The sequence below is a fragment of the Cynara cardunculus genome (assembly GCF_001531365.2).
Source record: "Cynara cardunculus var. scolymus isolate 2C chromosome LG 8, CcrdV1, whole genome shotgun sequence".
NCBI lineage: Eukaryota > Viridiplantae > Streptophyta > Magnoliopsida > Asterales > Asteraceae > Cynara > Cynara cardunculus.
In genome coordinates this window covers 17,652,405-17,672,298 of record NC_037535.1, presented here as the reverse complement: position 1 = coordinate 17,672,298, position 19,894 = coordinate 17,652,405, and the positions used below count along the sequence as shown (strand labels likewise).

General features: G+C 35.7%; 2 protein-coding genes across 2 annotated transcripts; both read left to right on the top strand.

Annotated features, from left to right (window-relative positions):
• The first annotated feature begins 1,568 nt into the window (after nt 1–1,568).
• Nucleotides 1,569–11,413, top strand: LOC112516602 (transmembrane 9 superfamily member 1). The gene is made up of 12 exons (XM_025123737.1): nt 1,569–1,716; nt 4,310–4,502; nt 4,588–4,692; nt 6,488–6,505; nt 6,611–6,705; nt 6,793–6,945; nt 7,167–7,301; nt 7,380–7,546; nt 8,051–8,145; nt 8,955–9,328; nt 10,135–10,408; nt 11,027–11,413. Exons 1-12 carry the CDS (start codon nt 1,615–1,617, stop codon nt 11,092–11,094), a joined length of 1,779 nt encoding a protein of 592 aa, XP_024979505.1. The 5' UTR covers nt 1,569–1,614; the 3' UTR covers nt 11,095–11,413.
• A 729-nt stretch (nt 11,414–12,142) lies between these two features.
• Nucleotides 12,143–12,807, top strand: LOC112516904 (ferredoxin). Its single transcript, XM_025124155.1, has one exon. The coding sequence runs from the start codon at nt 12,191–12,193 to the stop codon at nt 12,656–12,658; it is 468 nt and encodes a 155-aa protein (XP_024979923.1). The 5' UTR covers nt 12,143–12,190; the 3' UTR covers nt 12,659–12,807.
• Nucleotides 12,808–19,894: the final 7,087 nt, after the last annotated feature.

The following is a 19,894-nucleotide window of genomic DNA, read 5'->3' as shown; positions in this document are numbered from 1 at the left end:
TTATCCTTTTATACATGTCATTAAGAACTGCATTATTTGAGGGTATTGTAAATATTTCTGAGCAAAGTTACTTTATTATATGTTGGTATTCATTACCCTGCATTCACAAATGAGGGATTCACTCACTAGTTCATTCTGGTCTAACCCTCATTTTCTGTTTTAAAATATGAAATGCAGGAATGGCGGGGTCCAGAGATAATAAGGGGAAAGGGAAAATGTGATTATTTTCCTAACCTATTATCTGTTTTTGAAGATCTGTTTTTGATGGCTTATTTTGAATATACATGTTGTATTACATGTGTTAGTACAAGATTTATTTTGGAATTTTTCATATGTAGATTTTGTTCATATAAGAATACTTGTACTAGTGGGACCTTGTAATGTAAACTATATTTCTATGTAATGAAATATGTGTTATATGCAAATGTGGTGTTTGGAGGTGTTACATAAAAAGAATATGATATATGCATGAGCTGACGTTGTAATATTTCAGTATTTTAAAATTTTGAATTATGGTTTTGTTTTGGTCATCCCACATCAATGAAGAGATGATATTTGGGGAATAGATTCGAATACATAAAAATGATAAAAATGTTATGATACATTTTAAGTTCAAACTTTGATATTTGGTTTGGGTATTCTAAATCTTGAATTGTAATTTGATTTTGGTCATCCCAAATTGATGTTGAATTGATAAATTGGAGAATATATCTGAATATATGTAAAGGATGGGGATATCTTTATGATGTATAACTGTGCATTGGTTAAAAGAACAACAAAAATGATGAGGTGACTTCATATCAAGTGAAATATCGGTTCTTATTAGTTTAATATGTTATGTAAATATCATAACACTTAGGGGGTGTTTGGGATTGCTTATTTGAAACAACTTATGTTTTTCTATAAAATCACTTATTAACTTATTATATGTCATACGGGTTTAACTTATTTAAAAACTCCTTATTACCGGTTTGACACCGGTATAAGTTGTTTATCCAAAAACACAAAAATGTTTATTACCGGTGTCACACCGAAATAAGACAATAAGTTATTTTTGTAAGCAATCCCAAACACCCCCTTAACTTACTTCAATTATTTTTTTCTAAAAATATTATAGTCATCGCACGATGCAGAACACTAGTTATTGTTTAATTTAGGGGTTGTGTTTACTTCTTAATAGTTCCATTAAGAGGCAACATCTGAATCGTTAAGAGGTGAATCTTGTTTGGTAAAAAAAATATCAGTCTCTTAATGGTTTTAAAACCCTCTGAATAATTTTGTATCATGGATCTCCCTTAACATTAAGAGCCCTAATTCATTTTACATGATTACCAAATAATTATATTTTATTTATATTATATTATGAAAGTCTTTTAATCATTCTATATCAAATCATTCAGCAATTACCAAACAAACCTAGTAAAGTAGTATTTCAAAAATAAATCTATTCACTGTTGACTGATTTTGTTCGCAAAGTCTAAAGAGATTGAGAAAAATAGTGAACCTCCTGTAACGGATCGAACATATAAAGAAACAACGTCATTTGCCATAAAATCCCCCCCTTTTTTTCTCAGCAATCGCCGTTAGATCCAAATCCAATCGCCGGCGATCGCGATGTGGTCCGCTCTCCGATCCTCCTCTCTCACCGCCGTCCTCCTCGTCGCTTCATTTCTCCTTTTCTCCTCGCCGGTCTTCGCTTCTGAATATGATCACAAGGTTAAGTAACGCCGCAACCGTAATTTTCTTTTATTTCGACACTGAGGATTCAATCTTGTAGATCATTGATCTTGAATGTCGGTATTTTTGAAATTCCTCGCTAGATCTTTGTACGAAATTTGTTTTGTTTTAAAAAAATGTAGCTCAAGAATTGAGGTTTTCTTTGTTAGGGTTTAGATCTCTGTTGGTTTTTGTGTTACTGGTGTTTATTTTTTGTCATTTTGATAGATTCAGCCACATGCAGGGATGAACCCACTTATGTATCTGGGGGACATATGGTGTCTTTCATCCACTATTATTGTCAGTTGGAAGTATTAGCTGTAGATCAATGCAAATTTGACCTGTGCTCATGATAACACCAGCTTTTAGGAGTTCCATCTCTCTACATGAGAGTGGGTGAGGTCTATGCGCGATGAATTCATATTTACATTTTACGTAGGTTAACTACAGTAATAGTGGGCTAAAAGACAGATTGATGATTTGGAAATATTAACTGAGAATTCTTTTTTTATGCTTTGGTTGGAAAGGATAGAATGAGAATATTGGAGATTGGTTGGTTGTTTATGTCTGAAATGGCAGAAAAGATAAGGATGGTTGTTACTACAAGATTGATCATGTGAACTAATGACCTTGGAATGGTTTTTCATGTAAGAGTTCAGGTATGGAGTGAAAACAATTATTGGTTAGGCTAATATTTTTTTTCCATATCTCTTAATAATTAGAACTAATTTTTGCGTCTTTGGGGGACTTTTTGCGGCATACAAATTGCTATAGGTCTTTTTAGACCATATTAGATGTACTTTGTGGCCCCTCTATTTCTAAGAGAGTGTCAGTGCTGCAAATACAGCAAAATCTTTGGACTAAAAGTAGAACCTGAAATCATATATTACAAATTAGATCCTTTTTAAATCATCAGTTTCCTAGAAAAATTATAGTAGATGGAGGGGTTGTTTGTTAAGAATATCTATGCTTATCCAGATGAAAAGATGGTAAGGGACGGGAGGGGGAGGCTCTCGAAACGGAACATGGGAATTAGCGTTCATTAAGATAAGTAGTCGATTAGGAGAACTGCCTCCCTCCACGAGTAGATATTTAGTATTGAATAAGGTCAAACCCAATCCCGTTCGGAGATCCATGGATCACAGACAGTATCTCCCCATGCATGGGTAAAGTGAAACAAATTACATGGGGATGGAACTCTATTTTCATGTACTGGACTCAAGAGACTAAATTTTTCTTCGCACATAAACTTGTTGGTAGTAGAGTCATAATAGGATTATGCCTATTATTACTTTTATATTGTGCCTAGTTTGCTTCTCCATGGCTTATTTATAGCGATATAGATATTTGGTACCATATGCCATAAAATTAAGCTTTTGGGCCATAATTGCTATATTGTATCAAGGCCGGGTTTTGATAACCAAGACAGTATCCTGCACTAGAATTAGCTAACACAAGTGCTGCCAAAGCCACCAGACATCAATACAGCAGTCCTGGTCCAACAACCTGTGCCAGCCACGATAGAGAATGGCAGGTACCTGCAACTTAATGGGTCTAGGTGGACCTTTTCCAGCCGTCATCTTCTTTGTTTCAGGGAAGTCTTGACCCATTGTGCTTGACACCGTCCCCTAGGTTAGATCACAAGCTGTGCTAAAAATCTTTCTTTGTTTTATGGGTAAGAATAAGATGATCTAAATCCCATCAACCATCCTGTTTTGGTACTCTTTTTGTCAGAACATTGTGGTTCCTGATCAACCATGTCTCTTTTATGCAACCTTGCTTCACTCGAATCAATTCACTGCAACATGAACCTTTCTGGATCTATTGTGGCTCTTGCAAGTCATCTCTAACCATACCTTTTACCAGTTTAAAGGTTGATTTTCACAATTACTTTTTGAAGGAGGATCCATCTGGACTTCAATCTACCATGAGAACTAATTTCATTGCTTAATTGTTCGGTCTTGTCCCCTCTATTCCTTGTTTTCAGTAATCAATGTTTTACTAGATTTGGGAATAACTAAAATCTCTTCCACTTCGAGGAGTGCACTTGTTCTAGGCAAGTTTATATATGGTCCAGCTTGAAAAGTGTTAGATATGATGGTTACAGGTTTAAATGTAAATTTTTATTTATATAGGGCTTCAATTTATTATTCTATTTGTTTGATGTCTTATTCTGTAGAATTTTTTTTTCTTTTGGATTCCGGTTGTTCCAGTCCAGGTCAAAGGTTTCCCTTTTTTAGGGGGTTCATTACAATCAGCAACAGCGAGATATTCTCTTATTAGGTAAACATCGGAATAGAGGGATAGCTGTGAAGCTGAAACCTTTATCATCACCGATACAGTTGCTTGTTTGTTCTACTTTTTCTCATAGCAGCATCATTGTAGATATATCTTCATAGCACGGACTGCAGCTGACAAAACTAATTGGTGTTGGTCATTCTGTGTTCTTTTATCATGACAATGTTGTGTGGTTGCTCATGTCTGCATAATGTTAGTAGTTTGGAGGAATTCTCATGTTTAATTACATATTTTTTCCTTTTCCATCAATTATACTCGGGACTTTTTATTGACATTCTTATTGCTTGGCTTGCAGTATCAGCCAGATGATCCTATTAACCTTTGGGTGAATAAAGTGGGGCCTTACAATAATCCACAAGAAACATACAACTATTACAGCCTTCCATTTTGTCATCGACTTGGTAACCCTGCGCATAAGTGGGGTGGTCTGGGTGAAGTATTGGGTGGAAATGAGCTTATTGATAGCCAAATTGACATCAAGTTCCAAAGTATGTTGGTCTCTGTTTCTTGTAGAGTTGTAGCTTATGTAGTAGTCAAATGGTAAACCCGTAAATGACATTTTTGCTTTGGCAGAGAATGTGGAGAAGACAACAATTTGTGAGCTTGAACTCGATGAAGCGAAGGTTAAACAGTTTAAGGAGGCTATTGAGAATAACTATTGGTTCGAATTTTTCATGGGTATGCCTCTTGGTCTTTTATGTCTTATTAATATGGATTTTCTATCTCTACTCTGTCATAATCAAGGATGCACTTTGATGCGTTCAATGCCAAAACTCTTTAATATTGATAACTCCATAATAGAACTTGAAGATTTTAAGATTCAGAGATTCAAGCTGTTGCTAAATTTTGTCTTGCTACAAAAAACAAGACATGCATCAGACGTTGCAACTACAAGGGCTTCAAGTTGCAACACATTGCCATTATACAAATTTATTTTTTCTATATAAAATGAGCAGTGTTCCAAAAAGCACTTGGTGGAGGTACTCACCATAAGCAGGGATTAAGTGGACACATTGAGCAAACTATTTTTAATATATAGAATACAGTTTGTGTAGATAGATTTGTAATTTTGTTCCTACAATTGATGATGAAAGCATTTATAACATGTGCATACCAAATTATCAAATAATTCCAACATTCTTAAAAAACATTGAAATAGTTTAAATAATAAAAAAATAATAACCAATTAAAAATTCACATTAGAAATTCACATTAGAGCAGTGAAGTCATTGTATACCATGAATGGTGAAATAATAATAATCTAAAACCAAACCAAACCAAAAACAAAACTAGTATATTCCACCCGGAGGTAGGGTCTGGGGAGGGTAAGATGTACGCATGCCATACCTCTACCCCTAGGGGTAGAGAGGCTGTTTCCATGAAGATTTCCGGCTTGCGAAACAGTTTTATTTTTAAAAAAATTTAGGAGGTGACCAAATTCAGTTACCTGAACAAACAGAATGCAAGAATAAGTTAGAAAAGCTTGCAAGGGAGCGACATTATAGAAAGGCGTAAAATACGATAGATCATAAACGGCCACAGACAAGACAGGAAACTAGAGAGTAGGCCATATAAAACAGTACATATAAAGGGAACAACGCCCTAGGAACACACATAAAAAGATACGCCCCCTAAGGACACTCCTATCTATAGGTTAATGAGCCTATGGACTACCTATCCTAGAAGCTACCCTATTAGCCGACTCTACCCAAATCCGCTACCCTAATGCACTGATGCCAAGAAATTCTATCTCAGTCATGTCCTTGGCCAGGTCTAAGACCGCTATGTCTAGCTTTAACTGCTCACCCACGTCTCTCACTCCCGTAACCGACACATTCTGTACCCTCCTCATTGTTGCCATCATTGATCTCCTGTGAACGTGGCCAAACCACCGCAATTTTCCCTCCCTCATTTTATCTGCGATAGGTGCCACTCCTAGCTCTGTCCAAAAGACCACTTTCAGTATCATGTTCAATGACTAATAACCTAATAATCAATAAATATAACTAATTATAAGTAACTATAAAATTTCAAATTCCACTATAACAGTGACCAAGCTGGTTTCTTTCTTTTTTTACTCTTGAAATGGAGTATATCTCGTTCTTTCTTAACCTTGAGTACATCATTCAGTAAGCATATAAATCAATGTTCTGGTGATACCGACTACAAATCTGATAATGAATAAAGCTATTCAAATTGCATTATGGTACTTGCAACAAACAATACACCATAATGCAATCTGAATGTTTTGTTCAAATATCATTCAATGACTGCCTAGGCAGAGGCCGGTGGTCAACCGCCTCAATTTAGGGCAATAATGGTACTTGCAACTAACAATACACCGTACTTGCCGCTTTAGGTTGCATTTGTTTATTTACATTATACTAGAATCACAATTTCCATGCACATTTTTATTTCTCCATCTTTCTGATCCGATTTTCTTTGGTCTCTGCTGCGTGGAACACAAAATCAGATGATCTACCATTGTGGGGTATGCATCCATCAAACTTTTGTTTTCTTGACATTTATATTTTAGTGCTCTGCTAGTATTTTTTACTGATCTTTATTTATTGTGCAACTATTGTTGGTACTATAGGTTTTGTTGGTGAGCTACATTCTGATAGAAACAGTGATAGCAAGCATATGCTATTCACACACAAGAATATTACTATACAATACAACAAAGATCAGGTGTATTTTTTTGTATATGAACTTGTACAGTGGTAAATGGATCTCATAGTCATGCTGTTTTTATATCATGGTTTACTCTTATTGCAGATCATTCATGTTAATCTCAGTCAAGAGAACCCAAAACCATTGGAAGTTGGGAGAAGAGTAGACATGACTTACTCAGTCAAGTGGACTGAAACTAATATCACATTTGCACGCCGTTTTGATGTTTACCTGGATTATCATTTCTTTGAGCATCAGGTGAATGATAGGACTGCTAGGTTTTATCGAGTCACTGGTCTTTGTCAGGCTGTGCACTTTACAGTTCTTGCATCCTTGCAAATTCAGCTAGATTACAAGCTTGTCTTAATGTATATTGAGATCTTTTTTCCCCATTTTGCTTGGATGCATTGTGTGTTTGCTACACAAGATAACTTTTTTATTTCACTCGCAAGGTTATAATTGTCTTCCACATCATGCAGATTCACTGGTTCTCGATATTCAATTCGTTTATGATGGTTATCTTCCTCACTGGGTTGGTTTCAATGATACTGATGCGGACTCTTAGAAATGACTATGCAAAGTATGCACGGGAAGATGATGATCTTGAAAGTCTGGTAATGTTGCTTTAAAGTTAACAAGTTTTGTAAGTTGTAGCAATCCAGCTACCAGCTATTGAGATGTTTGCTTTTCAGGAAAGAGATGTAAGTGAAGAATCTGGTTGGAAGCTTGTGCATGGGGATGTTTTCCGACCAGCTCGCAATTTGGTTTTATTATCGGCAGTTGTTGGAACGGGTGCTCAATTGGCGCTACTGATTCTTCTTGTCATTCTGTTTGCAATTGTTGCGACGTTGTACATTGGGTACGTTACAGTAGGCACATGTCGTGGAGAAGGTGAAGCAATTAGGTCCCTAAGTAGACCTAGGGTGCGTTTTGTACGTAGACAGAACTGGACAGGACGGGACTGGCCAGAGTGGGTAGACGGGTGAAAGAATTGCTCAAGGTTTTTTGAGGTTTTAATTTGATATGGGTGGTTTAGTAATTTATCAATCTTGCCGCATCTCCCTGTTTTTTCTGCCACCTATTTCGGTGGAACAAAAAAAAATACAATTTTGTTGCATTTAGTCTTGTTCTATCCCGGTCTTAATGTCGCACCAGACATGGGACAACATGTTTTTGTCTTGTCCAGTCTTGTTCCATGCATCAAACGCACCCCTAGAGAACTATTTGAGGAATGCATTGACATGGATTTTTCAGAAAAAAGTGAGAAAATGTCTATGAAGTTGAAGAAAATGCTGATTTGATTACCTTAACACTGATCTGGAAAATCTCATGTTTTGACTGTCATTTTGGTTTTTGTTTTTAGGAGAGGAGCAATTGTCACAACATTTATAGTATGTTATGCCCTCACGTCGTTTGTCTCTGGGTATGTGAGCGGTGGCATGTATTCACGCAATGGTGGTAAGGACCTTAGTTAATTGTTGTTTCTTACTATCCAAGTCTCTCTCATTTACTACCCCTATCCCAAAATAAGTCTTCTCGATTCTGCTTCAGTTTGTCCCAAAATAAATGTCCTAATTGAAAAGTAAGTGCCTACTTTTCAATTATATCCTTAATTACGAGATGGAGAAATTTATTGTTTCATCTATTATTAAGGGTAAACTGTCATTTACACGGTGTTCTCGAATTTGAGAAGAAAAGAAAAGAAAGGGAAGGAAAAGAAAAGAAAGGGAAGGAAAGGAAAATTTTAATTTGTGTTCTTAAGGGAGAAGTGAAAGGAAGGAAACGGGAAGGAAAAAAACTGAATTTTCATGTTCTTGAACGGTTGAGAAGGGAAGAAAAGATGTCATTTTACGAATATACCCTTATTTATTTTACAACTGTATGTATTTGATACCCAGATGTGTAGTTTTACAAAAAAACGTAGTTATTGTTTCTTTCCTTCTCTTTCCTCCCACATTTGGGAGGAAAGTTTTGGAAGGAAAATCAGCATTATTTTCCTTTCCTTTACATCCTAAAAAACTTGAGAACACGAGATTCTTTCTTTCCCCCTATTTTCTTCCCCTTTCCTCCTGTTCCTAAAAAAGGTCTCAAGAATACGGCGTTAGTTAAAAATTGTAATAATTACACATTTCTAAAACTGTCTTTTTCATCATGGACATTAATTTTGTGATGGAGGGACTACTTGTCTGCACCTTTACTTCAGTTTTGTGAAACATACTTCAATGGCATGTTAGCCATTTGCTGACTATTGTATGTTTTTTCCACAGGGAAACATTGGATAAAGTCAATGATCCTCACTGCATCTCTTTTTCCCTTTTTGTGCTTTGGAATTGGTTTCTTTCTGAACACCATTGCTATATTTTATGGGTCTCTGGCGGCAATTCCATTCGGCACAATGGTGGTTGTGTTCGTCATTTGGGCTTTCATCTCATTCCCTCTAGCCCTTCTTGGTACAGTTGTGGGAAGGAACTGGAGTGGTGCTCCAAACAACCCTTGTCGTGTTAAAACCATTCCTCGCCCTATTCCTGAGAAGAAGTGGTATCTCACACCATCAGTGGTCTCAATAATGGGAGGACTGCTACCTTTTGGTAGTATTTTCATTGAGATGTACTTTGTCTTTACTTCCTTCTGGAATTACAAGGTATCCTTTATGTTGTGACTTATTTCGTTTACATCCTTGACTCATAATAATTTAGCTATCTTCACAAACTATGATGAAAGTATTGGTTGGTTAGTAATGATGAAGTATATTTATTTTGTACAAAGAGAGGTCTATAATGGAAATTTGGTGCAGAATCTGGCCACTTTTGCATATAATTAGAACAGAGGTCATTGTTGCTTCTGGCTTGAGTTTTGGTACCGTCACTACATGTTTGCTTTTTGAGACGGAATGGTGGTTGGTATCAGGTTGACTTTCGAAATTTATTGTTATACATAGAATTTATATACTTTGGTTCTGTTTAATGGTTTCTAAAGCTTCTTAGACAAGTTCTAGTTTTGGTAACCAACTACATATATGATTTTTCTTTGACAGAATGTGTTAAGTAGAAGGAATGTTCTTGGTTAGTGGTTGGTACCGGGTTGACTTCCAAGATTTATTACAATAAATACAATATATTACTGTTATTCTAAAACAAAACCAAACAAGCCCAGTATGTCCCACCCAAGGTGGGGTTTAGGGGTGGGATGTTTGCAGGCCTGACCTCTACCCCATAGAGTAGAGCGGCTGTTTCCGTGAAACCCCTGGATTGTGCAAATATTTTAGATGGTTTCTGAAGTTTTTTAGACTGTTATCCTATTGATTTCTAAAGTCTTCTAGACAAGTTTAGTTCAATTATGATAATGTCTCCCTTGCACTGCACATGCATTGATCACACAATCAGTCGATTGAGCTCAAATCTGAAGTGTCAAACCCATATTAAGATAATTTGTTTCTTTGTTTGGCAGGTGTACTATGTTTATGGGTTTATGCTACTTGTTTTCCTCATTCTGATCATTGTCACTGTATGTGTGACAATTGTTGGAACATATTTCCTTCTAAACGCTGAGAATTACCACTGGCAATGGACTTCATTCTTTTCTGCAGCCTCCACAGCTATTTATGTCTACTTATATTCAATATATTACTACTATGTGAAGACTAAAATGTCGGGGTTCTTCCAAACCAGCTTCTACTTTGGATACACGGCGATGTTCTGTCTTGGTTTAGGAATTCTCTGTGGTAAGTTCAACTCGTCTACCTCTCTTCCGTTGTTCCATTCCAAAATTTCAATTAGTTAACTATATACACTAGGCCATCTAGAAAAATTGTCATTTGAACGAGTACATAAGTTTACCTAAAACTCCCATTACCAATGACAAATTAGGGTTTTTTATTAGGGGGGGGGGGGGGATGTTGTACACTATAATCAATCTTGTTTGTAGTTGTGATGATGTCAATGGGCAAATGAGTAACTTTATGTTGCAATTTTCTGATAACTAGATGTTTGCAACAATACAGAAAGAAAATTGTTGCAATTTTTATGAAATGTAAGGAGTAAATTGATAGAAGTAGTAATACCCTCCATTTTTACGAGTTCTGTATTCTAATATTATGAATCTTGTGAATAATTATTCGATGTTTTCTTCTCATGATTAATTATGTAGTATTTATTCTGTGGTCTCTAGAGATCAGAAATTTGCATTTGAAAAATCTGCGGACATCTTACCACCGCTATGTGGGAATTACTTGGTTTGGCTTTTCATATCTGAATGTTTGCATATGCTTTTAATAGAAACCTTGAAAGAGGAGTGATTTTGGGTTTTTTACTAATTGAATCTGTGTTTGTACAATTTCCAGGGGCTGTTGGGTATTTGGGATCTAATCTGTTTGTGAGACGGATCTACCGAAATATCAAGTGCGATTAAGAAAGTGTTTGTGACGGAAGAACAACGGCCAACTCGGTTTTGTAGTTTATTGTGTCGATACCAATTCCAAATGCATCAGAGATCCAAATGTAACTTTTGAGCAATGGAAGTAAGGAAGAAAGGAAGGTTTTAGAGAAATGAAGAGATTGTTTTTATTATGCAGGAGGGAAAAAAAGGGGGAGTGGGGGTAGTAGGTAGCAAGCATCATGTAGCCAGCCAGCCAGCCAGCCAAGCAAACAACTTGTTATATACACAACTTCTATTGTATTCTTATTCATCCACCATTCCAAAAATAAACCATCCTATTTCTATTTCAGGCTTTGTATTTTGTACAAGGTGAAATCCCATCAAAACCCAACAATTGACACGTGTTTAAGGGTACGATCGGAACAAAAACTTGTCTCATGTTTGGTGTGACATTGAAGACATTGGTACACCACGGTAGGACAAAAAAATGCAGCCGAAATAGGGGAGATTATAGTAAAGTTGGTAAATTATTAAACAACCCGTGTCAAATTAAAATCTCGAAAACATTGCATGATTTTTCACTTCAATTCTGTTATGTTCTGTTCAGTCCCTCAACGTACCAAATGCACCGGTAGGTGGTTGGTGACCGAATATTTACTCCAAATTGTACTGCCATCTGCTTTTGCTTCATGTTGAAAGGAAAATTAATAACTTGGAGCATTAATTGAAACAACCACTTTTACTACTTGTCTACTACATGTAATGAATTCATGGGACTACTTGTTTCATGATAAAATGTTTGTACCCTTTTTGCAAAATTAATAAATGATGATAAAATAGTAAATTGGGCCCAAGCCCAAGCCCAAATCTTTGGCTATAAAATGAAAGGCTAGAAAGAAGGGTATATAGACAATAAATTGATATTAAAAGAAAAAGAAATAAAACTGGTGAAAAGTAGAACCAATGGTGATAACATGATAAAGTGAACCACAAATGTCTGCCACGTGGCGGATATCTGATCCTAAGAACACACTATTTCCACAAGCCTCCTCCCCTATTCTCCTTACTTGTAAACCCTCCATCTCTTCCTCATTCTCTCTCTCTCTCTCCGACCACCATAACCACCACAATGGCAGCGGCAACCGCTTCCCTCACCGGCACCATGGCGAGCACTTCCTTTCTCCGCCGCCAACAACCCAGTACAGCCATCCGTTCTCTTTCCACCTCCAACAAAACAGCAGCCCTGTTTGGACTGAAATCCAGCACCGGCAGCCGTAGCCGCGGCGGAGTGACCATGATGGCGAGCTACAAGGTGACCCTCATCACGCCGGAGGGAACACAGGAGTTCGAATGCCCTGATGATGTCTACATCCTTGACCACGCCATGGAGGAAGTGGGTGTCGACCTTCCGTACTCATGCAGGGCCGGGTCTTGCTCGTCGTGCGCCGGAAAAGTAACCGCCGGGAACGTGGACCAGTCGGACGGGAGCTTTCTGGACGACGACCAGTTGGAGGCTGGATGGGTGCTGACCTGTGTGGCTTATCCCACCTGTGACGTCACCATCGAGACCCACAAGGAGGAGGAGCTCACTGGTTAATTTTTTATAATATTTATTTTTAAATCAATAAATTTCAAGTGGTGGATGATGTGTTTGATGGAAGTCGAATGTCTTTAAATTTAAGTCAACTTTAATTAAGATGTCAAATTTTGTTACATTTTAATACTATCTTTTTTCAATATTTGAAATTAAATCCCTTGTTATATTTATTAATATATATATATATATATATATATATGTATATATATATATATATTGTCTTTAATTTGAAATACTTGTTGTAAATTTTCTGCTCGGATTTTACTTTTACTCGAATAATTATAATTAATTTGTCGATTTTAATTGGATTAGATGTTCTTTTACCACATTATTAATTATCCTACGGTTGGCAACAATAAGCGTGGTAAGAAAAAACTCATCTTATCATCTTTTTGGTGGGTTATGATTAAAGTTGATGACGGGATGGGTGGGTGAGTTGGGTTGAGTCGAGCGAAAAGAGGTAAAGGAGTTGCGAAGTGGTCTTTTCGAATGTTAACGATGAATTCACATATGAATTACTTACCCCGAATATTAACCACTTGATTCAAAAATATTGCCAAACATGGAAACTACTGTTCGGCGAGTAGTCTTAACACCACGGATTAAGTACACGTTTTCTTGAACTTCTTAATATAATTTTGTGATTTAATCACGTCTTGTGAATAGTATTTTGATGTAAGGCTGATAACAAATAGGGTATAGATTAGATAACGATTATTCAAGGTTGTGGTTGTGCCACAAAACCTCTTGTGTTTGTTGTCGTATTTATCTTCTAGATTCGGGTTTTGAAAAGAACTCCATCTTTCTATTTCCTTTCGAGCAACCATTTGTTAAAAACAATGACGGCATGATTTATACCTTGAGATTGCATCATTTCCCCAAAAGTAAACGATTTTCGTTGTCATGATATTCAGTAGCGGAGAAAAAATAATTATATTATTAATTTTCTGAAAGAAAAAACAATTATATTACAATGATGAAATATTGATCTTTACAAATTCAACGATGGCTTGATATCCATACGATTTGTGTTTACAACTATCAATAGTATTTTGATCTGACATAGATGATGAATCGACGGTTGTTTTTCTCTTTATTAGACTGTTATTCATGGTTGTTAAATATTATATAAAACAAACTAAAATCAACATTTAACAAATAACAGTTATAAAATAAAAATATATAATGAGGGGTTCAAACCTTATTAGATGTGAAGAGGATGCGTGAGCTTTTTTTTTGTTCTATTTACTGTATATAAATATTATATACTTCAAAAAAAAATCAGATGTGAGTCTAGTATATTATACAAACTATGCAGTCTTGCTAATGGGACGTTTATTAAAAACTTACCTGATAAGTGTTTATCGGTGAAATTCAACATTATTACTTACTTACCGGCTAAGATTTTACTCTATGAAAACAACACCGAATGCAATAATCTACTCGATATACTCTTACCGTAGTAAGAGTCATCGTTTTCACTTACCGGGTAAGACTCTTGTTTCTTGTCTCGTTCTTACCGGGTAAGGTTTTTGGTTCTTGTCATATTCATTCGGTAAAGTAATGTGACTTAGTAAGCGCTTACCCGGATAAACGTTTAGTAAACGGTCCCTAACAAACCTAAATTAATAAATTATTGGCCTCCTAAAATTATTGGAATAATCATCTAATTTTCTTTATAATATTTTTTTTAATGAATAAACATTTAAATTATATAAAAAATGGATTAAATCAGTAAATCTTGATATTTGCTTTTAGAAAATTGAGGTTTATTTTCAAAAGTTAACCAAAAATGAAAGGGCTTGAATGTGAATTTTTAAGTCTCACTCCACCCATAGCCTAAAATCCTCCATGTGAATTAGTATATTCAACATTGTATTTTGGAAATTTCAGGGGGAGCTTGTGCACCCCCTGGCTATAATGTGGATCTACCACTGATGATATTGAGAAAGTCGAGAAGCTGTTTAATGAAATGGTCGAGAAAAAGAACATAGAGAAAACCCCCTGGAAGTATGTGCTCATATACGACCAAAAAGTCTTTAAGTTTGCAAAAAGTTTGCCCACGGTAACAAGTATTACATGTGGGTAGCTCAGAATCTAGATATGGTCAATATTTTGAAATAAGTACATTGGGGTCCCTGTGGTTTGCATTTCATTTCATTTTGGGTCCCTACCGATAACGCAGTCCATTTCATCTCCGTTAGCATTCACACGTGCCTTGCAAGGGAGGGGTGAATAGTCTTTTTTTTTTTTTTTTAATGTTTTCCCTCTCCTTTTAATACCTGCTATATAACGGATATATCATCTTCTTCATCTTTCTTCTTCTATTATTCTTCACGGCCAACGATGGTGTATTGTGGGTGTGGGCCGCCTGCAACTATTCGTACTTCGTGGACTTCAAATAATCCAGGCTGAAGATTCTATGATTGCTCAAAAATACATAATATTTCAAACCTTATACAAGACTATAATTAGGAACGAGTATTACTAGAAACACATTAGATGTCGTTATCTCCAAAGTACAGAAGACGTCACCAATTACCTAGATCCTTCTCGTGCCTCTAGCTATCACTCACTTCAACATAGTGTTGCCAGTACCATTCCCTGACAAGGACCTGATGAATGAAAAAAGTTAGGCTTAACGCCTAGTGGGATCAAACAATTTTCATCTTTAATACAAAATAGTAAAACTGGAAAAGATTTTATTTAAATTACAATTCCAAAATGAAATATATTTAGTATAAAAGCAACATCTTTCTCAAAACCATCATTTTCGTGATGAAAACTTGGTGACCAAAACACTTATTTTAACATGAAGTCAAAACCCAATACTCACCAAAAACGTGAAAAAGATTTAAGATTCAAATAATGAAAACATAGATAAAACTCTGTTATTCAAGACATCCAAAGAACATGGAAAAGGTTCGATGCCCAAAGCAACAAGCATGGATTCCAAGATACCAAGATCATAAAGTATGGATACACTTCGTACCTAAGATAATATCGAAAACATAGATAATACAGTGTCCAAAAATAACACATTTCAGTGACAAGGGAAATCCGTTTCTATCAAGTGGTGGAACACTAAGTAAGCCATATCGAGATGTTGACAAGAAAATCACCCCCAACGTACAAGCCTTGGTAATTGCTCTTATTGGGGCTAAGATAAGAACATCACAACTCCTTACTTAGTCACTCCTCAAGTTACAAGATGAGAACACTAAAACTCCTCACTTGCTTAAAATCAAAGGTTCTAAAGCGAGAAGATGAAAACTCCTCAATTTATCCCAAACCATTGATATCAATAAGAGAACCTCAGAATTTCTCTCTTGTCACAAACCAAAAAGGGGGTCAAGCTGAAAACATCAAAACTCCTCACTTGACTAAACCCTGAGGCTTCAAGACGAGGACATCAAAACTCCTCATTTGACGAAACACGACTAGCACATATTTGTGAACCCAGATTCAAGTCACTAACAAGAATTAAGATCAATATCAAGAACACATAATGATTTTGAATAGTCGGTTGTCTATTGATATTCAAAGATTACATAGAGTGTTATTGAGAGACCTGGCCGATGTCTACAAGTGATACTACCATAACTAACAACTACCTTATTTATACAAAAGGATTACAATGTACACAAAGCAATAAGACTAGACTAGAAAACATATAAAAACGGTTTTAGCACAAGGACTTGATTACAACATTTTTAACTCAACACATATGCATATGGATCCAATGCATTGCAATCTAAATTACATGACTCTAAATGAATGATGAAACGCATTGAAAACAAGTATTTCTCAAATAACAAATTGCAAATAAATGCATATCATGTCCCAAGTCAAAAATAATGAAATATCAACTTATTGAGCTTGAAGTAGAAGTCGTTTCAGAGAGTTGTTAATCAAGTGAAGAGAGCACCGACTTGCCAATCGAGAGTTGAGGCTTACTAATCAAACATGGAGTGTAAGTTGTAGAGAGATGGCTTGGTCGGACGTGGATGTTGTCAATGATACGGCGCTGCCGGCTTAATCATCGATGTGGCTAATGGGGTCGTCGGCTTGATTTTGCGGCGTGATTTCTTTCTATTTATTTCTCGATGCTGAAGTTATTTTAGGAGAGGAGAGGAAAACATATGTGGGAAAGGACAAAAGCCTAATATGCTATCATGCTAACAGGACACAAATGAGGGAAGGTGGGAAAGTAAAAATTTCACGGTTTTGAATTTTGATTTCGAACTTTTAAGTTTTTATTAAATTTAATATACATAAAATAATACTATCTTGGATGGGTATTCAGGTCAGTTCGGTTCGGGGCTGTCATCCAAGAACTGACTGGTCTAATTGGGATGTTGAAATTTTTTTTATGATCTGATACAATTACAATTGGATATTCAATCATTGTCGGTCAGTTCTAATTGAATCAGTTGTCTTTCAGTACACCCCTACTTATATATATATATATATATATATATATATACACACTATATATATATATATAGGTATATCTATACAAAGGCTCCTTCAAATACAAACTCAATGAAGGTTACAAACTATGCAAACTCCTCATAACTGTTGATCAATATTATGAACGGCCCAGATTTGGAAGGTGAAAATTTTGAAATTTAGGTTGCGTTTGGTAAATGGGACGAGACAGGATAAGACGGGACAAACTCATTGTCTCACGTTTGGCACAACATGGGATAGAACAAGAACTCWTTGTCTCMCGTTTGGCACAACATGRGATAGAACAAGAACTCATTGTCTCCCGTTTGGCACAACATGGGATAGAACAAGAACTCACTGTCCCACATTTGGCGTACCATGAGACAGAGACAGGGAAAGGAACTGGGCAAGGTAGGATAACATGGGACAAAAAATGTTTTTTCTTGTTCCACCAAAATTGGTGGAAAAAGATGGGACAAGAATAAGACATAAACTAAAATATTATTAATCTACCTTAGTTTGATACATAACATTAATATGGTATATATTTTAATGGTTATCATTGTTAGTTTCGACCGGCGCCACCATCGGCGGTCACCGTCGACCACCTCCACCTCCATCTTCTCTTCCATTACAACAACATCCTTCATCACCTCCACAACCACCGTCCACCACCGTCCCTCGCCATCTCTACCAGAATCGACCACTGACCACCACCATCCATTGCCACCACCACTACCGCCATTGGCCACCTCCAACTCATTCTATACTACAACAACCTCCTCCACCACCTCCACGATCACCATCGGCCACCGACCACTACCATCCATTGCCACCAACATACCATTGTTGGCCACCTGCAACTCCTCTACCGCAACAACCTCCTCCATGACTCCCAATACTATATGTTAATGATTTTTTTCATTTATATTATATTAAAAACACAGTAATATTAGCAGCAATAAATTTATCTATGAGATCATTACCATCCAACACACGATAAGCTATTTTTATTTCATATTTGGACCATTAATTCATGTAGGACTGGATTAGATTAGAATTAGACTGTAGATGTTAATTTTTAACGATAACTAGTGTTCGATAATTTTTTTAGAAAATATTCTCGTTTGTTCATATATATATATGTATATATATATAGGGGGCATTCAAGAGAGAACCGGTTAGTTTGTGATAAATTTTAGATCCAATTTTAACCACAAATCAATGATTAATTAGGAAACTAATAATTTTGGTAAGGTTACTTAAAATTTTAATTAAATGATATTTTAGGTATTTTAAAAATATTCTCTCTCCCACCTTCGGCCTCTGGTAAACCTTAGTCCAACACCTAGTAAAGACATGATATACAATGTCATACATGAAATATACCAAGTAAACTTCGAGACTGTAAAAAAAATACATACAAACGATCCACGTTGTGATATCCATAATACATACAAGATGCATTGTGATACTCAATATAGTATCACTGTGATACCAGCTGTGATACCAAACCTTAACACACAAAACCTCGATTTCTAGCCAATGATTTTACCAGAAAGAAACGATTCAGCTTTCGATATTGGAAATTTTCTTTGATGTAGTACTAGGATTTTTCAATTTTTCAGATCTGGATTTTTCAAAAAAATTCTTTGATATAGATCTTCGATATCTGGATGTTTTCATCGCCACCATGTAAATTTTCCAGATCTGGATTTTATGATCTGGGTACGATGCAGATCCGGGTTCAAAGAAAGTCATGGTTGATCGAGTTTTATGGGAATCGATGCTTTAGGAAGGGCATATGATGAACAGTGAGGAGACGTTGTGATGGTTGGAGTTGAGGGAGAAGGAAGGGCTCTGAAAATGGTGGCGTGATGTTAAAACGGTAAAGGACGACGTCAGATGTTAAAACTTAATGTTAGTGAAGGATGTGAATAAGGTGTCGTATAAGCTTGGAGGAAAAGTTAAATAATTTTCATATAGGTTTGGTGGTCAGATTAAATGGACAGTGGGTGCAACGACATGGTTGATCAAAATAAATGGAAATTTGCATATGAAGAGAGAAGGGGTGATGATTTTTAGGGATGTTGATACAATTTATAGAAGATTTAATGAGTTGTCAATTTTTTAAAATTATCAATGCGCCCTTTTTATTAATTAAGGTAATACAATTAATTTAATAAAATGATTGACTCATATTGGACCTCACAGTTACCACAAACTAATTAGTTCTCATTTGATTAGTCTCATATATATATATATATATATATATATATAGGAGCGTTCAAATGAAAACTTGACCCATTTGTGTAAACCGTGTAAACCAATCTCATCCGTCCATTTTCTTGATCAATGGTCTAGATTATATTATTTTATTTTAGGGAATTAAAAATTAAAAAATAATYAATATTCATTTTATTTAAGAAAAAATGGTAGAATCGGTATTCATATCAAAAGCCCTYGTTTCCWATTTCCAAATACTCCCATTGTATTTTAGGAAATTAATATTCATTATTTTATTTTAGCATGTTCATTATGAAATTATTTTTTCAAATACTCCCATTGCATATGAGTCAATTTTCTAAAAGAACAAATTYMATTACGCACCCGTTTTATTTCATTCTACAAACTAAACGGATTAATTTTAAATACAATGCAACCGTGCTCACTACGAAACTAGTTCATCAATCCCTAATAAATTACATAATGAAAATGTTGCACCAACATCAAAGTATTTGCTACACTATTTCATAATGAAACCTTTTCACTATGCACCAGCTT

Coding starts and splice junctions, on each gene's coding strand:
- LOC112516602 (XM_025123737.1), top strand. CDS start 1,615: ATGTGGTCCGCTCTCCGATCCTCCTCTCTCACCGCCGTCCTCCTCGTC. Junction 1,717..4,309: donor CTTCTGAATATGATCACAAG/GTTAAGTAACGC, acceptor CTTGGCTTGCAG/TATCAGCCAGATGATCCTAT. Junction 7,547..8,050: donor GTTGCGACGTTGTACATTGG/GTACGTTACAGT, acceptor TTTTGTTTTTAG/GAGAGGAGCAATTGTCACAA.
- LOC112516904 (XM_025124155.1), top strand. CDS start 12,191: ATGGCAGCGGCAACCGCTTCCCTCACCGGCACCATGGCGAGCACTTCC.